The sequence below is a fragment of the Phyllostomus discolor genome, chromosome 3, assembly GCF_004126475.2.
Source record: "Phyllostomus discolor isolate MPI-MPIP mPhyDis1 chromosome 3, mPhyDis1.pri.v3, whole genome shotgun sequence".
Taxonomy (NCBI): Eukaryota; Metazoa; Chordata; class Mammalia; order Chiroptera; family Phyllostomidae; genus Phyllostomus; species Phyllostomus discolor.
Window position 1 is genome coordinate 183,202,977 of NC_040905.2, and position 21,778 is coordinate 183,224,754.

At 50.2% G+C, this 21,778-nt stretch overlaps 2 protein-coding genes across 6 annotated transcripts; both read right to left on the minus strand.

Annotated features, from left to right (window-relative positions):
- Positions 1–3,270: 3,270 nt before the first annotated feature.
- Positions 3,271–6,624, minus strand: STOML2 (stomatin like 2). The gene is made up of 10 exons (XM_028523732.2): positions 6,459–6,624; positions 6,082–6,219; positions 5,507–5,606; positions 5,311–5,369; positions 5,118–5,219; positions 4,826–4,960; positions 4,532–4,676; positions 4,351–4,430; positions 3,977–4,105; positions 3,271–3,552 (listed from the first exon to the last, which is right to left on the minus strand). Exons 1-10 carry the CDS (start codon positions 6,501–6,503, stop codon positions 3,415–3,417), a joined length of 1,071 nt encoding a protein of 356 aa, XP_028379533.1. The 5' UTR covers positions 6,504–6,624; the 3' UTR covers positions 3,271–3,414.
- Positions 6,625–7,639: 1,015 nt separating this feature from the next.
- On the minus strand, positions 7,640–19,567 carry FAM214B (family with sequence similarity 214 member B). 5 transcript variants are annotated; one of them, XM_028515322.2, is made up of 9 exons: positions 19,483–19,567; positions 11,874–12,017; positions 10,662–11,631; positions 10,274–10,332; positions 9,973–10,078; positions 9,485–9,643; positions 9,196–9,264; positions 8,937–9,112; positions 7,640–8,800 (listed from the first exon to the last, which is right to left on the minus strand). In XM_028515322.2, exons 3-9 carry the CDS (start codon positions 11,553–11,555, stop codon positions 8,647–8,649), a joined length of 1,617 nt encoding a protein of 538 aa, XP_028371123.1. In that variant the 5' UTR covers positions 11,556–11,631; positions 11,874–12,017; positions 19,483–19,567; the 3' UTR covers positions 7,640–8,646. The 5 variants fall into 5 exon arrangements, with proteins under 5 accessions (XP_028371123.1, XP_028371104.1, XP_028371095.1 ...); XM_028515303.2 differs by lacking the exon at positions 19,483–19,567 and adding an exon at positions 19,030–19,160; XM_028515294.2 differs by lacking the exon at positions 19,483–19,567 and adding an exon at positions 14,772–15,099.
- Positions 19,568–21,778: the final 2,211 nt, after the last annotated feature.

The window sequence follows — 21,778 nt, forward strand, 5'->3', positions numbered from 1 at the left end:
ACAAGAAGGCAAATAATCCAATCTAAAAATGGGCAAAGGATCTGAATACACATTTCTCCCCCCATCCCCCCCAATAACTGAACAATAAACACACAAAAAGATGTTCAACATTAGCCATCATGGAAATGCTAGAGACACCACTTCAAACGCACTAGGATGGTTACAATCAAAATGACAAATAACAAGTATTGGCATAGATGTGGAGAAATCTGAACCCTCATACACTGCTGTTGGGATTGTAAAATGGTGTAGCAGTTTTGGAAAACAATCTGGCAATTCTTCAAAAGGTTAAACATAGGGCTATCATATGATCCAGCAATTCCACTCATACCTAAGAGAAATGAAAACATATCCAAATGAAAACTTGCACATTAATCTTCACAGTAGCGTTATCTGTAAGTCAAAAGGTGAAATCTACTCATATGGCCTTTACTGATGAAGGGTAAACAAAATATCACATTATTCCATTTATGTGATTACATAAATCTAGAGAGACAGAAAGTGAATTAGTGGTTGCCGAGGGCTGGGGGAGAGGGAAGTGACTGCTAATGGGTACAGGGCTTTTGTAGCAGGTGGGGATGGGGGACAGGTGGTGGAAATGTTTTAAAATTGGGTTGCACAACTGTGAATATACTACGAATTACTGAATTTACATTTTCAGTGGGTGAATTGTATTGTATGTGCATTATATCTCAATAAAGATGTTGACGGGAGAGACCTGGTTCTTGCTGACGCATGTAAAGAATTACATATCAGCAAATCTAGTAGTATGTAATCAGTTTATTAGTGGCCCGTTCCCATGGAAGAGAACAGGACTGGGTAGAGTAGGGGGTGAAAGGCAAAGTTTCAGGGCAAATCAGGGTGAGAAAAGCAAGAGAGGCTGAAGACCAGGGTGGCAAGCCCCTGGGCAGCCTGAAACCAGGTGGCCAGAGGCCCTGTGGCCCGAGAGCCAAGAGCACCCTGAGCTCTGGAGAGAGAGAGAGTGAGTCCTTTGTTCTCAGGACTTATATAATGGGTGGGATAGGAGGGGAAAAGTTACATATTGATTAATGGGTAAATGGGGCGCCAGCTTTCCTGGGGAAATGTGACTATCCAAATTTAGGGATGAATGGGGGTCTGTCCACCCGAATTCTTATCTTGCTCCAGACTCCATTTGGTCATCCTGTTGTAAAACAAATACGTGACAGGAGGCAGTTAATTAAAATTGGGGCACTTTCCAAAGTTATTTATGGGTTCTTTCTGTGAGCATCATGGACTCCCTCGTAAGACAGATAGTGACCAGAGGTAGGCAATTAACCAAAGTTGTTTTATGGGCTCTTTCTTTGGGCACCGGGGACCCTGTCCCACATTCAGGCCTTGGGATGAAAGCACGGTTTCAAGGCTTTCTTTCCCAGATAGTGGAAATGTTAAATAGAATTTCAAGGACTTTTTTTCTTTCTAGCTAATACAGTGTTTCTTGTGACGTTAACACCTGGCAATATTATGAGACCAGGCTTAGGACTGCTGAGTTAGCATGTGAGACTTGTCTGCCTCCTCCCTGCCTCAGTTTACTATTTATTCTACCTAATTGGTAAAAAGTGTTTCCTGGCAACCAGGGTGATAAATGCTGGCCAGTGACAGTATTGCAGTCTCAGAGTTCTTCCTATGCTGGCTCCTGCTTCAAAGACACTGTTAAAAACAAAAACCTCTCCCTGGCTTTTCCTAACAGGGTAAAGCCTAAGTTTTTATAGTGGCCCCACATAGCCCTACAGGTCTACACACCAGCTCCCAGCCTCCCTGATTCATCTAGCCGCCACTTCTGTGCTTCCTTTACTCTGTCCCATCTACTACAGCTCCTTTGCTCTTCCAGTTATGACAGAAATGATCTGCCTAAAGGCCTTTGTATTTGCAGTCAATCTCCCCTGCCAGTTTTACTCCCAGATGCCCAAATTTACTCCTAATTTACTACCAGATTTCCCTCATCTCCATATCTAAATTCAAATATAACATCAGTGAGGCTTCCAGGAACCCTCTACTTAATATTACAGACACCTCCCCACCCCCTGCAATTCCCCATCTTCCTTCCTTCCCTTAAGTTTTTTAGCATCAGCATCTGAAATACTATACATCTTATTAATGGTTTGTCCCTTCTGAATAGAATGTAAGCTCATTGAGAGCAGGAAATTTTTTCATTACTATATCCTTGGTGTCATGGGGCATATAGTTGGGGTTCAATAGTTATCAAACAAATAAATTCTAATTCAGAAATATGTCAAATTATCCCTCTACCTCCAACCCAGCGGCCCCTTATCTCAGTTCAGGCCTCATCACCCATTCAGGGATCACTGAAGCAGCCTTCTTACTGTCTTTCCTGACTCCCATTTCTCCTTCAAATCCCCTATCCACATTGCAGCAGAACAGCTGTATCTAACGCACTAACATGGTTACCTTAATCTTCTTAACATTCTTCAAGGGAAGGAGAGAAACCTTTCAAGGACTCCTCCTATCCCCTACCTTAAGGATGAAATTCAAATTCTTCAGAACTCTGTGACTTGGTGTTTGCCACAGTCACATCCCCCAACACTCCACCATTCAGCCACAGCCAATAACTGAATGCTCCTATTTTTCTGGAGCAGTGGACGTTTGCATATTTGAGCTCCAAACCTTAGCTTGGTGAGCGCATTAATTTTTCCAGCCTGAGTTCAATGGCAGAGTTGGCAATATTGCTGCCCACAAGTTGACATGTTTCTGCTTTCAGTAACCCTCAGCCAGAATTTTCCTCCATCACAACACTTACCACTTTGTATCTCTGCTTCCTTGCTTTCTCCCTCCCTGATCTGGTATTCTGTGAAACGACGCACTGCTGTGTCTCAGCTGTTTGTGTAACTCATGTCTAGCACTGAGCTTGGCACATGGTAGACATCATAAAATTCTGAATAAATGAATGAGTATCAATCTCCCTGAAGTCCCTTGAAGCATTCAGCAGTACCACCCTGCAAAGGCAGTCTTCTTTACCATGAAAAATCCCCCCAAACACCTGCTCAAATTCACTGCCCAACCCTTGGTAGGAAGGGACCAGGCTCCCCACCTGGCAGTTCAGTGGACATGTGGCTTAATCCTTCCACCCTATCCCACAGCTTCTCCTGAAAACAAAAGGATTTCACATTACACCAGGGTCATTCTTGCTCATAGAGGATTGGCTCCCAAGACCTCACAGGACAAGAAAGTGGGAGTGAACATCCAAGGAAAATGATGATTTTCTCAACTTCATATTTCAATCAGAGAGGACAGTTTCTGGTTTGCTAATAGCAAGTTTATTACATGATTAAAGTTCAAATAAAAAAATAATAACCAAAATCTCAGCAGAGAGGCTAGGGCCAGAGTTTGGGAGTGCTGCTTCTCTGTCCCCAGCCTCTTTGGCCAAGCCCAGCTCCATTAACTCAGCTTGACCCGATCAAGTTCCTCATTAAGACTTGCATCCGTGCCCTGGACATCTGTGCTGTTTCCACTGGAGACTGAGTCCTGGGTCCCTGGCACTGAGGCTTTGGTGAGGGCCCCATACACGCCCATGGCCTGAGGAGAGGAACAGGGACAGCCATGAGGACATATGGTGGAAGGTGTAACACAACCCACCAATGGCTAAAAAGAAGGTGGGGCTGTGGTGAGTCAGCTTATTTTTCCTTTCTCCCTCTCTCAAATAGCAGTCTTATAAGCTTTGGAGTCAAGTTCCAGGAATTTTACAAAGTACCAGGGTGGGGGCACTCTCAGAATACTATACGGGTATTTGCAAAAAAAAAAAAAAAAGTCTAAGGGCTTCCCAATCTCCAGGGGTGAGTGGGTGTCTCATCCTTAGAGTTTCATTCTCTACATAGAATGAAGGGAGCTCTCGGTCTCAGAGCATTCTGAAAGCCTCTGTGGTGTATAAATGGTGATGGTGGGGGTAGGGTCTCAGTCTCTGGCATTGGTGCTTTGTGCCAAATCCTCAGGGCACTCTAACCTGAGCCACCATACTGGTGACATCGCCAGGGTTGGAGGGCAGCAGGATAGTGTTCGAGTCCTTAGCCAGTTTGGAGAACGCGCTGACATACTGCTCAGCCACGGTCAGTGAGGCTGCTGCATTTCCATTCTGTGGCCACAGGAGGGATAAAATCAGAGATCACAGACTTAGAGGAGCGGGTGGGGTGGGGTGGGATGGCAGAGTGGAGAGGAAAAGTCAGGTTCCTGGAAAGAGGATATACAGATCACAATACATGAGACCATGTGATCTGGCTCAATGGGACCCACAAAGGCAGTGATTTCTCCCAAGGGTAGATAAGAGAACCTCTTCCACTGTCAATTTCTGTCCCTCACTCCCACTCAGGAGTCTCTCACATGTTGTGTCAGAGCTGCAGCCAGGATGCGAATAGCTTCAGCTTTAGCCTTGGCCTTGGCCAGAACTGCACTGGCTTCACCTGGAAGAGACAGAATTTGACCCATGAGGTCAGGGTACCCCCCAGCTCCTGTCCTAGCACCATCTCTCAAACACCCTGCTCCTCCCTCAGGTTCTGCTGACCTGCTGCCTGATTTATTTGTTCAGCTTTTTCTGCCTCAGAGGCCAGGATCTGTGCCTGCTTCTTCCCTTCTGCCACATTGATGGCTGACTCTCGGGTCCCCTCCGACTCTAAAACTGTGGCCCGTTTCCGCCGCTCTGCTTCCACCTGGAAGTCCCCAGCAACCCCGATCAACAAGAAATCAGATTACTCTGATTTCTCCTTTTATACAGACCTGTGACTGTACCCATTACAATAGGGAAGGGAGTCCAGGCTCCCATGCAACTAGAGCATTGGAAGTCCTCCCTGGCCCCCACCTGCATCTGCATGGACTCCTTCACCCGGGGTGGTACGTGGATATCCTTGATCTCATAACGGAGGCAGCGGATGCCCCAGCAGTCAGCTGCCTGGTTGATAGCATCCACAATGCTAGCATTCAGGGACTCCCGCTCCTAGAGGAAGACAGGTGTAGAAGAGGTGTAAACCTCAATCCACATTCATCAGGGGTCTAAACTGAGAAGGGCCTATAACTGATCTTGACCCCCAGAAAAGACTGAAGAGTATCAAGCCCGTGTCTTCAAACCCTAACTCTGATTCAGATCCCCTTACCCGGAAGACTTTGTCCAGAGAGAGTTTGCCAAGCTCTGACCTCATAGTCGTCTGGGCTAGCTGGGTGACAGCATACTCAGGGTCCTCCACACCATAGCTGGCCTGAAAGGAGTATGGATAGCGTAGGAAGCTTGGGTACAGAATTTTAGTGAGGAGAGCAACTCAGGAACTGAATAAAGCAGAAGACAGATACCTTGTAAGGATCCATGATGCGCAGGTAAAGGACTCCATCAATTTGGAGAGTTACATTGTCTGCAATGCAGGAGCAGGAGAGAAAGGGAGGAAGGTCAGGCCTCCAGGTCCCAATCAGCTCTTTCTCCTAAGCTCTGGATCTCCAGCAACCACATCCTAATGGCCTCAGAGCACCCAGGTCACCCTACACCCCTCACCAAGAGTCACAGCTGACTGCTCAGGCACGTTGATGACAATTTCCTTGAGACTCTGCACATACCGGATCCGGTCTAACACAGGGATGAGAATGTTCAAGCCCTGGGAAAAAGAGTCATGGGTATTCAGAAGGATGGAAGCTATAAGGTGGTAAAGTTAGTATCTAAGCTACACCTGCAGTGAGTAGGGAATCAATGTATGGAGCATGCCCAGAAAAAAAAGAAGGCTGTGGGTGTCAATGGTAGGGAAGCCCAAGAGATTAGGGATGTGAGGCTGGGCCTCTGAATGGATGGGAGACTCAAGTGAATGGGAGCCAGCAAAGTATCTTTCTTCGTGCAGACTGATGGAGCTGAGAGTGGGTAGAGGAAAGTCCCAACAATGGGGAATGTGAGTTATAGGAAAAGGTGGGAACATGGGTACCACGGCCAGCAGCTTGGACCCTGCCAGGTCTGGCCCAGGGAGTTGCAAGTTAAAGGTAAGGGCAGGCCCCAGGGAGGTATCCTCATTACCCCCCGGCCCCGTGTAGTAAGGGAATCGGGAATTAGGCTGGCCCCAGGTGGGCAGAATAGGTTCTTACAGGCTCCAGGATCCGGTGAAATCGGCCCATTCGCTCCACCACCCAAGCCTCCTGTTGCGGCACAAACAGTACCACTGTGTTTCGGGGCAATCCTGAGGAGGCGCGGCGCGGAGCGCGGCCAGAAGCCTGCACGGAACCCTGAAGGAAAGACGCGGATTAGCAGAGATGCCAGCCGGAGGACCACCTCACCCCTCCAGGCGCCTGTCCCGGAGGCATCTTCCTAAACCCCGATCCTAGAGGATCCTCGGAGGGCGCCTCACGTGGGGACCATGACCTCTGACCCCAGTTTCTACCAAAATTTATAATCCCTCTCCTTCCCAGCTGAAGACCCAGGTGATCTCTGGCCCGACCCTTGGAAAAGAATGCCTTTCTCCTACCCTCAGCAACAGGGCCCCAGTGCCCCGCGCCGCGCGCGCCAGCATTTCCCACGGCCGCAGTGACCTCCGGAACCAACGAGACGCGGTGCAGGGCAGAGCGGCCGCTCCAGAAGTTCGGACCTAAGCCTTTCTTCCTCTTGTATTTTCACTCCCCCGGATGTACTTCCGGCGCCTCTTTTCTCCTTCCACTCTGTTCACACTCAGCCAATCAGCGTTAATTGGGAGAAGCGTGCCTCAAATTGTTCCCTGGGAAACGCGAACCATCCAGAGAGGGTCCAAGGGTGGAGCTTGTTCCGGTTCTCGCTGATCAAGCTCAAGATCCCTGACCTGGTGACCAAAATGGAGGCTATTTTCTGTGTGCTGATGGCCCAGAAACACCTCTCACAGAGTTCTTACCCCTCACAAGACAGACTAGTTTACCCTTCTGGGCTTATAACCACGCCCATCTGTCACCATAGCGACCAGGGTATTGGAACTGACTCGTACTCATGGTTGCCATAGTGACATTCTCCGGCAGTCCTGCTGTGTTATACCCAGCCCTCCCACTGAGGACTGACCCTATTCTCGTTGCCATGGTGACTGGGCCTAACATTGCCCAGTGATTGGACTGAGATTTCCCTCTTCCCTCTTTTCCCGAGGCACCACAGCTTTTTCTACCTCTTCCTAGTCAGGGTTTATCAGATCTGGTACCCTTGCATAGAGTGCAGCACAAAGCCCCAAAGTTCAGCCTTGTCTGGAGCCTATCACCCTACACATATCCCTGATGCTCTGGCACACCCTTTCAGAGACTTGCATTACCACTCTCATTTTACATATCTGTGCACCAAAGCTCCGAGGGGCTAACTCATTAACAGAACTGGTATAAGAATTCATGTCCACACAAAGTTCACCTTTTAGGGCTGAACCTTCCCGCCACCCAACCCCGTTATCTGAAAAGAGCAAGACCAGACTGTGAGACTCAGAAGGACTTTGTCTAAGACTTTATGGCCTCATACCCCTTTTCCGAAAGAAAAGCAGAGTTCCAGCTCCAATTTGGCCCTCCATCCCCAATCCCATGCTGTCCCCAACAGAAAAAGTAGGGCTTAGCTCAAGTTTCTGAACAAGAATTTATTTTCTTTCATTTTTTTTTCTAAAAAAAAAAAAAGTACCAGGTACATTTTTTTCCTGTGTGTGTGTGTGTGTTTTTTTTTCAAGTTTCAGCAAATGCTTGTTCCCCTCAGCCCAGCCTCAGGAGTCAGGGCTAAGGCTGGGTCAGAGTCTGGAGTGGGATATGGGCAGTTGGGAACCACATGATTTAGTTTGAGGGGTGTCCCTCACCCCAGCTGAGGTAGGTGGGTCAGAGTCTGGCCAGGTAAGAGGAAGCATCCTGGTCCTTGGCCCTGACTCTGTCCCCTGAACACCTTCCTCAGTCAGGACCTCAAAGCAAGGAGACACAAGCAGGAAAGGGACAACTGGAATCTGGAGCCCTAGATGAGGGGTGGTTAACCCCCATGTGTGTGCACATGCATGCACGCTCTCTTTCTCACGCACATACCACACACACAAGCTTGTGTACATACACATACACACATACATAAGTTGGCCTTCAGAGAGGGGTCAGAGAGTAGGGGAATTGAAAAAAAATGGGAAGGACAGGAGAAGTTGAGTGTTTGGCTAGTGACTCAGTCCTTCTGGGATAACCTCTCTGTCCTCAGCTGAGGGAGGTCATTCTCCCTCAGCCCCCACATCGGCCTCTTCATCTCCTGAAGTTGGAGCGACATCTGAATGGAAAAGTAGGAGGACCAATGCTAATTGTCAGGTTTGGGAGGTTACCAAGGCAATCCAATCTGAATAAATTATAAATTAAAAATAAATAAAATAATAAATGGCCCCTGCCCAGGACAGGGAGGCAATGCTGGCATGACTTGCCTGGGAACTTGGGACAACTTCGGGGTAGCTATAGTTCCTCTCCACTACCTAAGCTGGCCTGGGAATTCCAAAGGAGGGAGCAGGCACGTGGAGAACCCAGAGTAGGGCAGACTGCGGTAAGGATCAGAAGCTTTAAATACCCAAATAATCAATTTGGGCATAAGCATGGCGAGGGCTTTAATTCAAGCTTGAAGGGTCTCTCGCCACCTCTCCACGTGTTTGTCCAGGATAGAGTAGGATGGGCTGGTCCTTGGCCCACATGGGTTTAGGGCACTGGCAATCAGGGCAAAGGTGAATAACGTGGATTGTGAGGGGCCTCAGTCACAGCCTGCAGTTCGTAGGGGAGCCCTGTGTCTAGTTCCAGGCTCCGGCGGGAAAAAAGCAGGCGGATATCTCCATGCAGGCTTAAGCGGCCTGAGCGGGAGCTCCGGAACCTGGGGGAGAATAGGGTGATCAAAATAAGAATCCAGATAGGAGAGAAGCAAAGAGAAATCCTATGCTGGGAAGGGACACCTGGGTTTGGGAAAGGATACCTGGGCCTTCCCAGCTGTCCCTGGGCCCTGTCCTCACCTGAGGTGCAGCAAGTAGCAGAGGAGGCGGTGGGTGGGGCTAGCATTTCCCTCCTCACCCACAGGCACCAAAAAGAGGCGATGGCGCAAGAAGGTCATGTGGGCAGCAGGCATGTCCGAGAAGTCAAAGGTCACAAGGAACATCTTCACCACAGTCTGGTTGGGGTTAAATAAGGTCTGGGGGCAGGACAGGCAAGGTTGGTAGGGCCTGAGGGTTGTTTTCCTCTCCCCACTCCCACTCTCCCTTAGGGAAAACTCACCACTTGGATGGTGCCCACCTTGGGCACGCTGTAACCCTTCCTCCCCAGGGGGTTCAGGTCCACGACACCCTGGGAAGGCCATAGAGCCATCAGCCAAGGTGGGCACTGGGAGAGCCCTGAATAGTCATCCATCTCCACAGTCTCACATTGGGACCTGGGCCCTATCCCCGACTAGAGTTCTCTCCACCACCTTGACTCTCTTCTAGATGAGGGATACCTAAAGAATACCTCCTGTCCTTAATCCCTCATCCTCCTCCACAGCTGATTTTGGGTTGAAATCAGATCATACCAGGAAGGGGGCCGGGGCATTTTGCTCAGAAACATCAAAGAAGGTGACAGTGACAGGCAGCGTGACATGCTGAGGGCAGTAGGATCCGCTAGCTCCAATCTCTGCGGTGAAGCCCTCAATGTAGCCAGATGGTGCAAAGCGTCCTCGAAGTAATGATTCCTGAGGGGATGGGGGAAACACACTATGAAAGAGATTTTAAAGATTTTATTTATTTTTAGAGAGAGGGGAAGGGAGGGAGACAGAGAGGGAGAGAAACATCAATGTGTGGTTGCCTCTCAATGCGCCCCCTACTGGGGACCTGGCCTGCAACCCAGGCATGTGCCCTGACTGGGAATCCAACTGGCGACCCTTTCATTTGCAGGCCAGCACTCAATCCACTGAGCCACACCAGCCAGGGCAAGATGCCAGAACTTTTTATCCATCCAAGCCACACTCCACCATCCCACTTCCCCAAGACCCCCCCAATCATGGAATTCAAGGGTAACTACCTCAAAGTTGCCCAACAGGGTACGGCTGATGGCAGGGGTAGGAACAGGGGAGGCACTGGGGGGGCTCAGCAGGTCTGGGCCCTTCCGGAGGCTTCGAAGGGAGCTCCTGGTAGAGCAGGGGATACACAGTGGGTTGGCTTCATGTATTCTGGGATGCCTACTCATGTCCTTAGGGCCCACCCTTTATCATTACCCAGGGATCCTTGCCCTGGGGGTCCCCTACCCTGGGGTGAGAAAGAGGATTATAGACTTCTGTCCCCATTTTCCAGGGACAGGACAGAGAGAGAAGCTGGTCACTTACAGCTTCAGGCGACGGGCACCTTTCAGCCTCCGCCCCATAGGACTGCAGTCTGTTGGGTCCTATGGAGAGGACAGATTGGGGAAATATATTGGGTGGAGGCCAGGTATGTTTGAGGAAGCAGGGGCTCATCACAAGCTCTCATAGGAACATGCCCCCAGGACTTGATTGTTTCCCAAAGGGGGGATGTGGGGAGTTGGGCAGAAAAAGGGAAGGAGATTAAGAAGTACAAACTTCCTGTTATAAAATAAGTCACAGGGATATAATGTATAGCATAGGAAATAGAGTCAATAATATCATAATAACTACATACAGTGACAGATGGTCACTAGACTTACTGTCATGACTTTGTAAGGTACACAAATGTAGACTACCTCCTCTCCTGGCTTACCAGCGCAGGCTCCTTGGGCCCAGGCAGCAGGTGGCTCCAGAAGGGTGTGGCTTTGGCATCAGAACTGTTGGCAGCAGGAGGGTGACCCAGGGTTCCCCGGCGCCTCTGAGGGGCTGGCCCCTCATCCTCAGAGCTGACATCCAGGGCTTCTCCAGCAGGAAGCAGCCTTCGCTTGGTGGGGCAGGGGCCTGGAGGTCCAGGGCCAGGGGGTGTGTGCTCGGGACTGTGCCCATTGGCAGTGCCAGGGGACTCCCTAGGCCAGGGGCTGCCCCCATTGCCCACCCCAGCCACTGGGCTCTTACCCCCTGTTTGTGCAAGACTGTGCAAATCAGTGTCAAGTGTGCGCAGCTGGCCTGGAGAGGCTCGCCCTGGGGACTCCCCCACGGACCCCTGTCCCCTTAGGTCTGGGGAAGCCCAGTCTCTGGTGTGCAAAGTATTGCAGGAAGCATTTGATGGGGGCCAAGGGGTAATCTGGGCCCCTGAAGTCCAAGGTGAGGTGGAGCTACCTCCCTGTTCTATAACACACAGGCCATGATGGCAAAAATGCTGACTGGCCACACCCAGCCCCAGCCCCAGCCCCTCTGGGCCCAATAGCCCCACAGTAGATGGTTCTTCAGGGTGTTGTCCCTCTCTGGCCCCAAGCCCAGGGCCTCTCTTCAGCTCCCGGGGACCCTCAGTAATTGGGGATGGCCGTTTCAGGGCCCTATGAGGCTCGGAGGCACCAGCTGGAGAGGAAAAGATGGATACCTGGTAGACCCCGGGGGATGTCGCCCCTCCTGCTGGGCTGTAGCCCATGAGCAGGCCACCCTGGAGGGCCCCCTGCCTGACTGCAGGCTGTGAAGGGCCAGCCTCTGGCTCTGAGGATGGAGATGGCTCCGCCTGCACGTGGCGCATGAAGTCCCCCCTTGGGTCAGGGGGGTCCCCCCTCACAGCCTTTATGCTGGGCCTGGGCTGGGGGGCCGGGGGACATCTGTGCAAGAGAAGAGAAGAAAAGGTGGTCAGAGGAAGCAGTGAGTTTTCACCCTCTCAGCTGCGTTTCAGATCCTTCCCTGGCCTGAAGAGGCGATCTTGAAGGATTCATGGGGGTACAGGTGTCCAAATCCCCAGATGGATTAATGGAATATAGAGGCCCACTCCAGAGTTTCTGAGAGGGTCACGTTTAGCTCAGGTTTCTTACTGGACCTGCTTCCCCTCCCTTTCCTTGGCACTCACCCCGATGTAGAGGCCTAAAGCCTAGCTGAGTGTTCTCTCTTCCTGACTGATGCCTTGCTCTCCTAGCTTGCAGTCTGGTCCATGCCCGCTGCACTGGCAAGGTGACTGCCACCATTCCGTGCAGCTCCTGGGCTCAGCTGGACCCTGAGGAGAGAACAGACATAAGCCAGGATTCCCACATTCAACAGTAAGACTGCTCTCCAGTTGTGGGCTAATGAAATACACCCCAGGACATCCTCCCCGCTTATGGGGAGCTCTTCAGAAACAGAAGGGGCAGTCTTGGGATTCAGGTCCCAGGAAGCAGAGCTGGGCTACCTAGGGAGTTGCAGAGAGGCAGGTCTTGGCTTACTGTAATAGGCCAACACCTTGGGCACTTGTGCCCTGAATGGGAGGGGGAATGAGATATCCCAAGATCCAAGAGACCATACCAGCTAAGAGGTGGTCAGGGCAAGAATCCAGTTCTCCTAGTCAAGACCACCAAATTGCACAACTCATTCCCATATGTCTATCTCCAAAGAGACAAGTGCCACCCCAGAGCCCTGAGGGCAGAGGTCTTGCAGAAACTCACCCCCCATCAACACTCCTTGGTTGTACAAACCTCAGGTCATCTCAAAGCAGGGCCCTTCATCCTTAAAACTACTAATTGCCCCAGCAGTCTCTCCCTTTAATAAGAGACAACAAATCTAACCATAAACAAGTGTGTGTGAGGGGGGCGGTACTGCCAGAAGGCCCTCCTCTTTCCCCAGGCCCTGCAAACTAGAGATAAGGGAGTGGCAGTCAGGGAGCTGGAAGCAACCAGAGGTACCCTTCAACTCCTCCCAGACACATCCAGCACATACCAACACTCAAAAATCCACCCACTACGTTTTTTGCCAGAACACAAGATGGTCTTCACCAACTAGTCTGCCCTCAGGGACCACATACTGGGTAAGTGGAACATCAAATTGAAGAACATTTTCCTTCATGGAAGGAAATGCTTCTCTTTTGGGCAATAGCCTTTGCTGCCTGACATCCACAATGCCCTTTCCACTTCAAGAAATGCCTCCTGGCCCTGGTTGGTGTGGCTCAGTTGGTTGGAGCATCCTCCCGTAAACTGAAGGGTCACAGGTTTAATTCCTGGTTGGGGCACATGCCTGGGTTGCAGATTTGGTCCCCAGTTGGGGTACATGATCAGCAGGGGACAGCTGATCTGTTTCTCTCTGTCTCTCACTCCCTCTCTTTCTCTCTCTCTAAAATCAATGGGCATATCCTCAGGTGAGGATAAAAAAAAAAAGAAAAGAAAGACATCCTCCTTTGTCCACCCAACACCTACCCTTCCTCATTAACTAGGCCAAATGTCATTCCCTCCAGAAAGCTTACTCTGGCCACCCAGACCACAGATATCTCTTTCTCCCTTCTGAGACCTAACCTATGTCAGTGTCACTACTTCCTGTAACCCAATGACAGTTCTGCTCATTTTGTGGGTAAGACATCTCCTAGACTGACCAGAGTTCTTGAGGATAGGTCTGTGCCCCACTACTGTGTCCAACTCCAAGCACAAGGGGAAGCACATAGCAGGGCTCAAAAAAGTAGAATGTAAGCCTCAGAGATCTGGGTGGCAGTCCTGACAGTGCAGAGAAAAAACTTCAACAGTGAGAGAAGCAGAGAGATTAATTGTATAGAGAGAATAAGAATCAGCAACAGAGGTGAGAGTTAGCTGTGCAAAGGGAAAGGGGAGATTTGCACCCAGGGACTGAAACGTTCACCTATACTAAGTTCTCATCATTGCACCCCACACTATCCTAGTTCATCAAGTTCTCATTAGAACTGGGATCCCTGAGAAAATTCTGGTACCCTGTGGTGGGTGAGGTGGCAGGAAAGGGCAGAACGCCAATGGCAGTGTTGTCACAGGGTACAACCTGTACTCTTTCTACCCCTCCTTTCCTCTACCCAAGCCATTCAGACTCAGGAAGGGCCTTTTCCTGAGTACTTCCACCTCCATGTCATTTCAGTTGGCTTCTTGAGCCCTTGCCCTGGGGAAGCCATGTGATGACATGATGCCCTATTTGACCCTAACATGTCTGGCACCTGCTCATTACCCCAGAGCCCTCTCAGTTCCTGACCTGTGGATGAGAAGCTCTAAGACTCACTTCCCTGCCACCCAGCCAGTCTGGCTCTAGACCACGGCTTTAAGCTGACTCATGGGGCAGGACTGTGGGGGAAGGGTAGGCCAAACCTCCTCTCTGTGCAGGGGGTGGGCAGCAGCTGGCATCAAACAGCTGTGCCAGGCTTTGACTGGCAAAGACTACAGCTCCCAACATGCCAAGGGAGCAAGGCCAGCAAAAACAACAAGTCCCAGAATACCCTTGGGTCTGTACCCTCAGACACCTGCTAGGCCTGGGAGGTGGGGTAAGTGGTGTTGGTATAGGCGCAAGCTCCCAGGCTCACTCTCTCTTTTCCTTCAGTATTAAAGATATCCATTCCTACTCTAATCAAAGAGGGTGGCAAGGAGAAGAATTCCTCTCCATGTGCTTACCACCTTCATCCTGTTCAGGGAGAACTGCTGCCAGATGCTCTATGTTTTGTCCCTACACACATACACACAAACTAGGGGGCTTGTTTCCATAAACCACTGCCGAGAGTAGGAAGGTCAGCCTCTGCTTTCTCACCATCCTCTTGGCCACTGGACTAGAGCCCTACACCCTCAGTGGAAAGGGAGCAGATCTCAGCACCTCCTGCAAACTGAACCTGGCAGACTCACCCTGTTTCCTGGATTCCTTGTTCTGGACATACTCCACCCCCACCCCCTGCTTAGCCTACCAGGTCCTTTCTCAACCCTCTCCTCCCCACAGCCTGGGACAGGCCCCATTCCCTACTGGAGCTTCGTAGATTTGCTCTTTCCCCCTAGAAGACACTCACCCCGCTCCCAAATGGGCTCCGCGACGGCGGTCGCTGCTCCAGGCCCCTCCGTCCCGTCCCTCCCTTCGAATCCCCAATCCTCCCCGACACGGGCCCCCAACCCAGACAAAGGGTGGCTCAGGCTGAGCTCTGCTCTGCTAGGCTCTTTTCTGTTCAGCTTCGTGTGCAACACTAGCGGGCCCTGGCGCCCACAGCCCCCCAGCCGCTGCTGCGCCCCTCCCCGCAACTGTCCCTCCCCGTGGCCGCCCCGGCTCCGTGCTGCCGACTCTGCTGCCCCTCTGACTCACAGGCCATTTCCTACCAGCTGATGGGGCTGCCCGCCCCGCCCAGAGTCCCAACACCCCCACCTCAGCAGACTGGCCGCCACGCCCCCCTCAGACCACGCCCTCCACGGCAGCGACCAAGCTCATTGGTCCATAGGAGGCCAGCCTCCCACAACCTCAAGTGTAAGGCACGCCCCCTCCAAGAGGTGCAAGCTCATTGGCTCACAAGGGGGCAGGCCTACCCAGAATGGCCCCTCCCACCTCCTTAACCCCACGTCTGCCTTAGCCCAAAGCATCTTTCTGCCCAGCAATTTAACCCTTTCCATGGCGTAGACTTCCCACTTCTCCCTCCGCCCTTGCTGTCCCCCTTCCCCTTCTGAGGCAGGTTAATAAGACGCCCTAGGGCTTTCATAGACACAGCTGGACAACCTCCAAAACCCACCTGCTCTTCCCACACCAGACCCCAAATATCCCCATGTCCATTCACCTCTCCTTGCTTTGCAAACCAGAGCTCCAGAGAACAGAGAACTGTTGGAGCCTAGGAAGTTTCCTTCTTGTCAGAAGAGATGAAAAACTCCTGAAGTGGGATACTTCTCCCACTATCTCCTTCCATTGAGAAATGGTATTCTTTCTTCTCTTAGTCTATATTGATGTTCTTTTGCCTTCATTAGAGGGGCCCCAAGAACTCATGAGACAGGGATACATTTTAATTCAGGTATCTAAACATCATTCTCTGTGTCTCTGAGCTCCCATTCTGCGATTAGGTGGCTTCATCCTTTCTGTCAGTTCTTTCTATTCTAGGCCTCTGTTCAAGGAGAGGCAGAACACCCATGGGAAGTGGGATAGGAAGGCTTCTGCCCAGATTGGGGGAAATATACCCAACTCTTATGACGGAGCTCACCCCTATGACTCATGGCTCCCTCGAAACTCCCCACCCTCCCCCTGAGTCACTGGGCCCCAGGCCCAGCCCAGCCTCAGCCTCAGCCAAAAATGAAGTGGCAGCAAAACCAGGATTCCTAATTCTTGTCCTCCTAGTCTTAAAATGACCAGAATGGAAACCTCTATAAGGATTAGGCATTAAAAGAAACATTTCAGAGGGGCTGCTCTTGGGGAAAGCTAAGAAAATAGACAGCACTGTCTACCTTACTGTCTGCAATTATCAGTAAGTCAAACAATTTGGAACTTAGGAGGCTTTTGCTCCCAGTCTTCCACAGAAGCAGGTGAATACAGAATCAGAAGAGGGAGGCCCTGGAGAATTAACATCAACCAGGGCATCTGCCTGGTTGTGCCTACAGAAGGCGAGGGGGGGGGGGCATGAAATCTGATCTTCTATAGTTCAAAGGCCACAGAAGGCCCAAGGTCCTTGTTTCTACCTTGCCTGTGCTGTGGGCCCCAAGAACCCTGTGGTTGTCACTGGACAGTAAAAAGAGTTTTCCCTCCCCCTACTTCCTCCTTGTGCCCTAGGCTTAGGAAGGACAAGCAAGTTAGTTAGTTCCTCTACCTTCTCCTCACCTCAGACCAAGGAAAAACCCTGAAAAAGAACCCAGTTGCTGTGGCTTGACTTCCTTGCTGGTTCCCTAATGGTAAGAAAAGGAGTAAAGAAATTTTCAACACCCTGGACAAAATTGCAGAGTAGCAATGTATCTAGATGCCTTAGTGTAAGCTCTCTGGTAGACACAGAACACTATAGAGAAGGGATAATACTTTGGTGACCCTAACTTGTCCCTTAGTGCCACTACCATAGGCCCAGACCTTGGTAACTTGTAAAGGTCAGGGGGCAATAGTTCAGAGAGAAAGATCAAAGAGGTTCTAAGCCTCAGTGTGCCCTAGAAAGACAGCATGGTATAATCAAGGGCCTTACCTAGCTGCCCTAACTCTTACCCTGTTTATTTTTTTATAGCCATTATCAACAGCTGACCCTGCTCTCCTCACAACACACACACACACACACACACACACACACTTTTCTTTCTCCCCCTATTAAAATGCAAACTCCACTGAGAGCAACAACTTTGTTTTTTTCATGCTGGTATTCCCATAATCAACACAAGTTCCTGGCACATAATAGGTGCTCAATACACATTGGCTGAAGGAAGCAACTAGACCTGGGCTAAGTGAACAGCAATCAGGAGATCTGGGTCCTAACTCCTGTTACTATGAAATCGGGAGAAAATCAATCTCTTTGGTGGTAAATTTCCAAATCTGTAAAATGAGGGTTTTGCATCAATGATAACCACCGAGGACCTCTAGAATTATACTGCTATAGTTCTAACAGATATCGTTCTTGCATATCCATTTTCAGAAGATGGATCCAAGCATCTGAATGCCCTGAAGCTTGTATTGAACGAGAAAGGCTCTATACACTACAGCCTAAGCACAAAAAACTAATGCCCTTTCTCTTCATGCCCCACCTTCTCACACAAATGCCTCAATACCGAGGAAGCTGGAGTGAGTCTGCCCTAGGCCCGCCTCTCTGACAGTCGGGAAGCTGTGTTGCTATAGCAATCAGCTCCTCCTCAAAAGGCATCAGCCTGCCCTCCTTTACCCCACCCTATCCCACCGCTTTGTCTGGCCTCAGAGCCCCCTCCCTCCCTAGCCAGTCTCTCAGCCAGCGGAGACTGGCTTGGGGCCCCTTTCAGCAACACTGTCACACTCATTCAGCCAATGTGTGGAAGACAGGCCTTTCCCACCCTCTCCTAGTCAGCTCAGAAGCAAAAAGAACTCTGGCACGATATCAAGTCCCCTCAGGGAACCAGAGGAGCCCCCAAAAGGACTAGGCTCTAGTCTCAGTGCTGATGGTCAGCTTCCAAGCCATTCTACCTTCCTCTTCCAATTGAAGCTGGAACCTCACATCCCTTCCCTACTTCAGCTGATAATCACTGCCCACCTCTCGAAACATAGGGCCCTAGAGCTCCTCACCCAGAACAAGGAAAAAGGTGGGGAAAATCAGTTTCTGGCAAGTGGTAAAAATATGACTACCAGTCACCTGGGGGTCTGTTGGGAGAGACCTTGATAGTAGTGGTGGGTGGGGTCTGAGCCTTGCTGCTGGTTAGTAGGGTCTCTGGACATTGAGTACAAAGTCTGGGGCAGGGCACAGCTCCTAGGGCAAGGACCAGGCCAGGCCCCAGGGCGAGGAAGGAAGTGGGAAATGAGCACACCCAGAGCATAAGGGCAGGGCAAAGGGGTGGGGGAGGGGGAAGACAGGGACCAAGGCAATCTTCTGGGAGGAAGAGGAACTAGAGTGGGGGGGTTAACAGAACCAAAAGGGGGAAGGGCCCCAGAGACACCAGCTAGAAGAAAGCCAGGCAGATCTAAGACAGACTGAGGAGACAGTCCTACTACAGAAGCCCTGGTGGCAAGAAGGGCCTGGCTCCTCTCTAGCAGTGCTGAGGCCAGAGGTGGAGTTAGCAGTTCAGGAGCCAGGAGCAGTACAAGGCCGGCTTCTTCACCCCACTAATTTCATCACCCTCACTTCTAGAATACAGTACACAAACATCTTCCTGGAGTCTCAACAATGCTCCCAGATTATTACTTTCTCAAAACACTAGGAGTTCTCCCCCATCAATTGGGGCCTACAAATCCGTCCCCTCATACAGTGCCCACAGCCTTCTACCTTCTTTTTCCAGTCCCTCCATCGCTCCCACACTGTGGACCACCAGCCCTTCATCACACAGCACCACGTTCCCCCAAAGTGCCTTCGGATCCCCTCCCCCTCAAGTATCGCTTCCAACCCTCCACATCAGACAGAGACCTCACCCCTTCAATTAGTACCTTCCACCCCTACAAAGCACTCCCGCCCCTCCCCCACAAGAGCCTCTGAAGAGTGCACCTCCTTGCCCACATATTGAGCTCCCAACTCCTCCCCCAACTCTGTCTTCCTCCTCCCCCCGCAGTCTACATGTCCTCTCCTTCCCTAACGTGTCCCCCACATCTTCATGTCTGCGCAAGCGCACCCCTGTCCTTGTCCCTTCATCCACCCGCAACCCGCCCCACACCTGTAGTTCCTTGAATTCCGTTGCACCTGGGTAGGTAGTGGACTGGTGCAGTACCAAGCGGCCCTAGCAGAAGCCTCCGCCAGCAAACCTCGCCCCTTAGGTCCGAGCCCCGCCCCCGCAACTCCCGGACCCACCCTCTCCCTTGTCCCACCTCCCACCTTCCCCCGGGTTCGTCCCCTTTCTTAGTTTCTTAAATTCCTCGGGGTCCTCCCCTGTAACCCAGACCACGCCCCCTGGTGCCCCGCCCCCTCTCGTCTTTTCAGCGTCTCCCCAAGATCTTCAGCTTGTCCCTGGCCCCACCCCTGATCCCTGCTCCGTTTTGGTCTCTCCGCCTTTCACTAGGACCCGCCCCCTAGAATTCCAGCCTGGCAGAACCGGTGCCAGGCCCCGTTCCAACACTAGCCCCATCTTAGAGCCTCTCCACCCGCCCCGCTATTCTCAGGCTGGCCTCACCCAGGCGCTCGCGATCCAGCCCGGATCCGCTGGCTCTGATTGGCCGCTGCGGCCCCAATGGATGGCAGGGGAGACGAAGTGATTGCTATAGGTCGCCTGAGGGCCCACCCCGGCCACGTGCGGCTTCTGTGATGACAGGTCTGGAGGGGCGGGGCCTTAACCCGAGGGATGTGAGCCTGGGCTGGTCAGTTCACAGAGGGGGAGGGGGCGGGGGGCCGGAGCCCAAGCCAGAGCGCTAACCTGAGGTCCCCGAACCTTACCCGGGCTCTCCCCAGACTTTCGCGTTGGTGTGAGCTGCATGCAGAACTTGAACCTCCTTGTGGGATGTCTGGGTTAGCGACCGCATTTGCTCCAATGGGGGAGGTATGCGATGTTTGCCGAGTAGTATGCAAGGAGTTTCGGGGGTGTGTGAAAATCTGGGCGGTGGAGTCTCAGGTTTGTGAGGCTGACAAGTTTCTGAAGTTCTGGGAGTTGGGAGGTCAGATCTGTGCCTGGGGGGGGGGGGTCAGAATTTTGGGAGCCTAAGTCTTAATACGGAGATAGGAGAGCTTGAAAGCTCTCAAGAAAAGTAAGGCCTTTGCCTTGAATGGATGTCGAGTGAACTTTGTAACACTTACAGACGTTCTGTAACTTAATTAACGTTTTGAGTCTTCTCTCCAATTTCCCCACTCTCCACTAGTTCCTCAGCTACAGCAGGGGAGGTCAACGCTTACTAGCTACCGGTAGATGGCAGCACAGGACCCTTGCAGAACTGAGTAGCCCTAAGCCCAGAGCTTAAGGGGTCTGTCTCTCTGAGGAGCGTGAGGTATGGAAGGCTTTATGGTAGGTCAGACCTGATCAAATCTAGGATTCTTTAGGTCTCCGTGACTTTCTGTGAGTAGTTACCTTAAGCTGGCTTACTGAATATTAAAGGTGTGGTAGGGGGAAACTATTTTTTTCTCTGCCCTCAAGAACTTGTTTTAGTCATACAAATAACTATATGATCCTAAAGAGAGGAAGGTTGGGAGGGTATTGTGGGAATAGCACAGGGTTTGAGGACATTTGGGTTGGTCTTGAACTCTGGGTATTGGGTACTGGCTGTATGAATTTGTAAATTGACTTTTTAAGAAATAAATTTTCAATGCTTCTTGGCCTTTTGGCTAAGATCAAGCGAGGAAATAAACTTTTAATTTCAGAACATTTTTTGGTTACAGAAAATTTGTGACTATGGTACATTTTCCATATACCCCATACCTAATTCCCTTTATCATTAACATCTTACATTCTTGTGGTTCATTTGTTACAATTAATGAACCAATATTGATACATTAACTAAAGCCCATACTTTATTCAGATTTCCTTAGTTTTTACTTTATGTCCTTTTTTCTGTTCTAGGATCCCATCCAGGATAGCATATTGCATTTAGTTGTCATGTCTCCTTAAGCTCCTCTTGGCTGTGACAGTTTTTCAGATTTCCTTGTTTTTGATGACTTTGACAGTTTGTGACACTGGTCAGGTATTTTGTAGAATGTTCTTCAGTGGGGATTTTTCTGATGTTTTTCTCATGATTAGACTGGGGTTATACATTTTGGAAAGGAATACCACAGAAATATAATGTCAGTTTCATCACATCATTTCAACCCATGTGTATGTACATGTGGTATGTTTACATATACAATACTGGCATTATATTGTATATTTGTATTATAATCTTTAAAAAAAATTAATGGATTCTAAACATTCTCTGAATCTTTATTATTCAACACAATTACATGAATTTCTTTATGACCTCTTTAGGCATATAGGAAGTTATAAAGAATACTACAACAAACACACATTATTCTCATACAGTTTTATCAAATCTTAATATTTTACCACATTTACTTCAATTTTCTTTTAAGGAAATTAACACTTCAGATAAAGTTGAGGCTTTTATACGCTTCTTAATCTCATTCCCTTCTCTCCCTCTTTCTTTACCTTCTCTGCCCAGAAGTAACCACTACCCTAAATTGGTGTTTATCTTTCCTTTGCATTTTAAAAATAAATTTTTCCACTGAGGTACATGTATTTCTATTGGGCAGTTACTAGCAGTAGAACTGCTGAGTCATAGGGCATGCATATGTTCAGCTTTAGTAGATATTCCCTGTATATTTTCCAAAGAGATTGTAACAGTTCACGTTCCCACAACAATATGAGTGTATGGGAGATCTAGTTTCTCCACTTCCTTGTCAACTCTTGATGTTGTCAATCTTTTTAATTTCAGCTATTCTTGTGTACATGTAGTGGTACCACACTGCAGCTTTTGTTTGCATTTTCA

What these genes read in the sequence shown, in the direction of transcription:
- STOML2 (XM_028523732.2), bottom strand. Translation starts at nt 6,503, where the DNA reads ATGCTGGCGCGCGCGGCGCGGGGCACTGGGGCCCTGTTGCTGAGG. An exon ending in CTGGGGCCCTGTTGCTGAGG is followed by an intron (nt 6,220 to 6,458) that starts GTAGGAGAAAGG and finishes TCTTTCCTTCAG; the next exon opens with GGTTCCGTGCAGGCTTCTGG. An exon ending in CTGCAGCTCTGACACAACAT is followed by an intron (nt 4,106 to 4,350) that starts GTGAGAGACTCC and finishes CTGTGGCCACAG; the next exon opens with AATGGAAATGCAGCAGCCTC.
- FAM214B (XM_028515322.2), bottom strand. Translation starts at nt 11,555, where the DNA reads ATGCGCCACGTGCAGGCGGAGCCATCTCCATCCTCAGAGCCAGAGGCT. An exon ending in GGCCCAAGGAGCCTGCGCTG is followed by an intron (nt 10,333 to 10,661) that starts GTAAGCCAGGAG and finishes TCCTCTCCATAG; the next exon opens with GACCCAACAGACTGCAGTCC. An exon ending in CCCTGTTGGGCAACTTTGAG is followed by an intron (nt 9,644 to 9,972) that starts GTAGTTACCCTT and finishes CCATCCCCTCAG; the next exon opens with GAATCATTACTTCGAGGACG.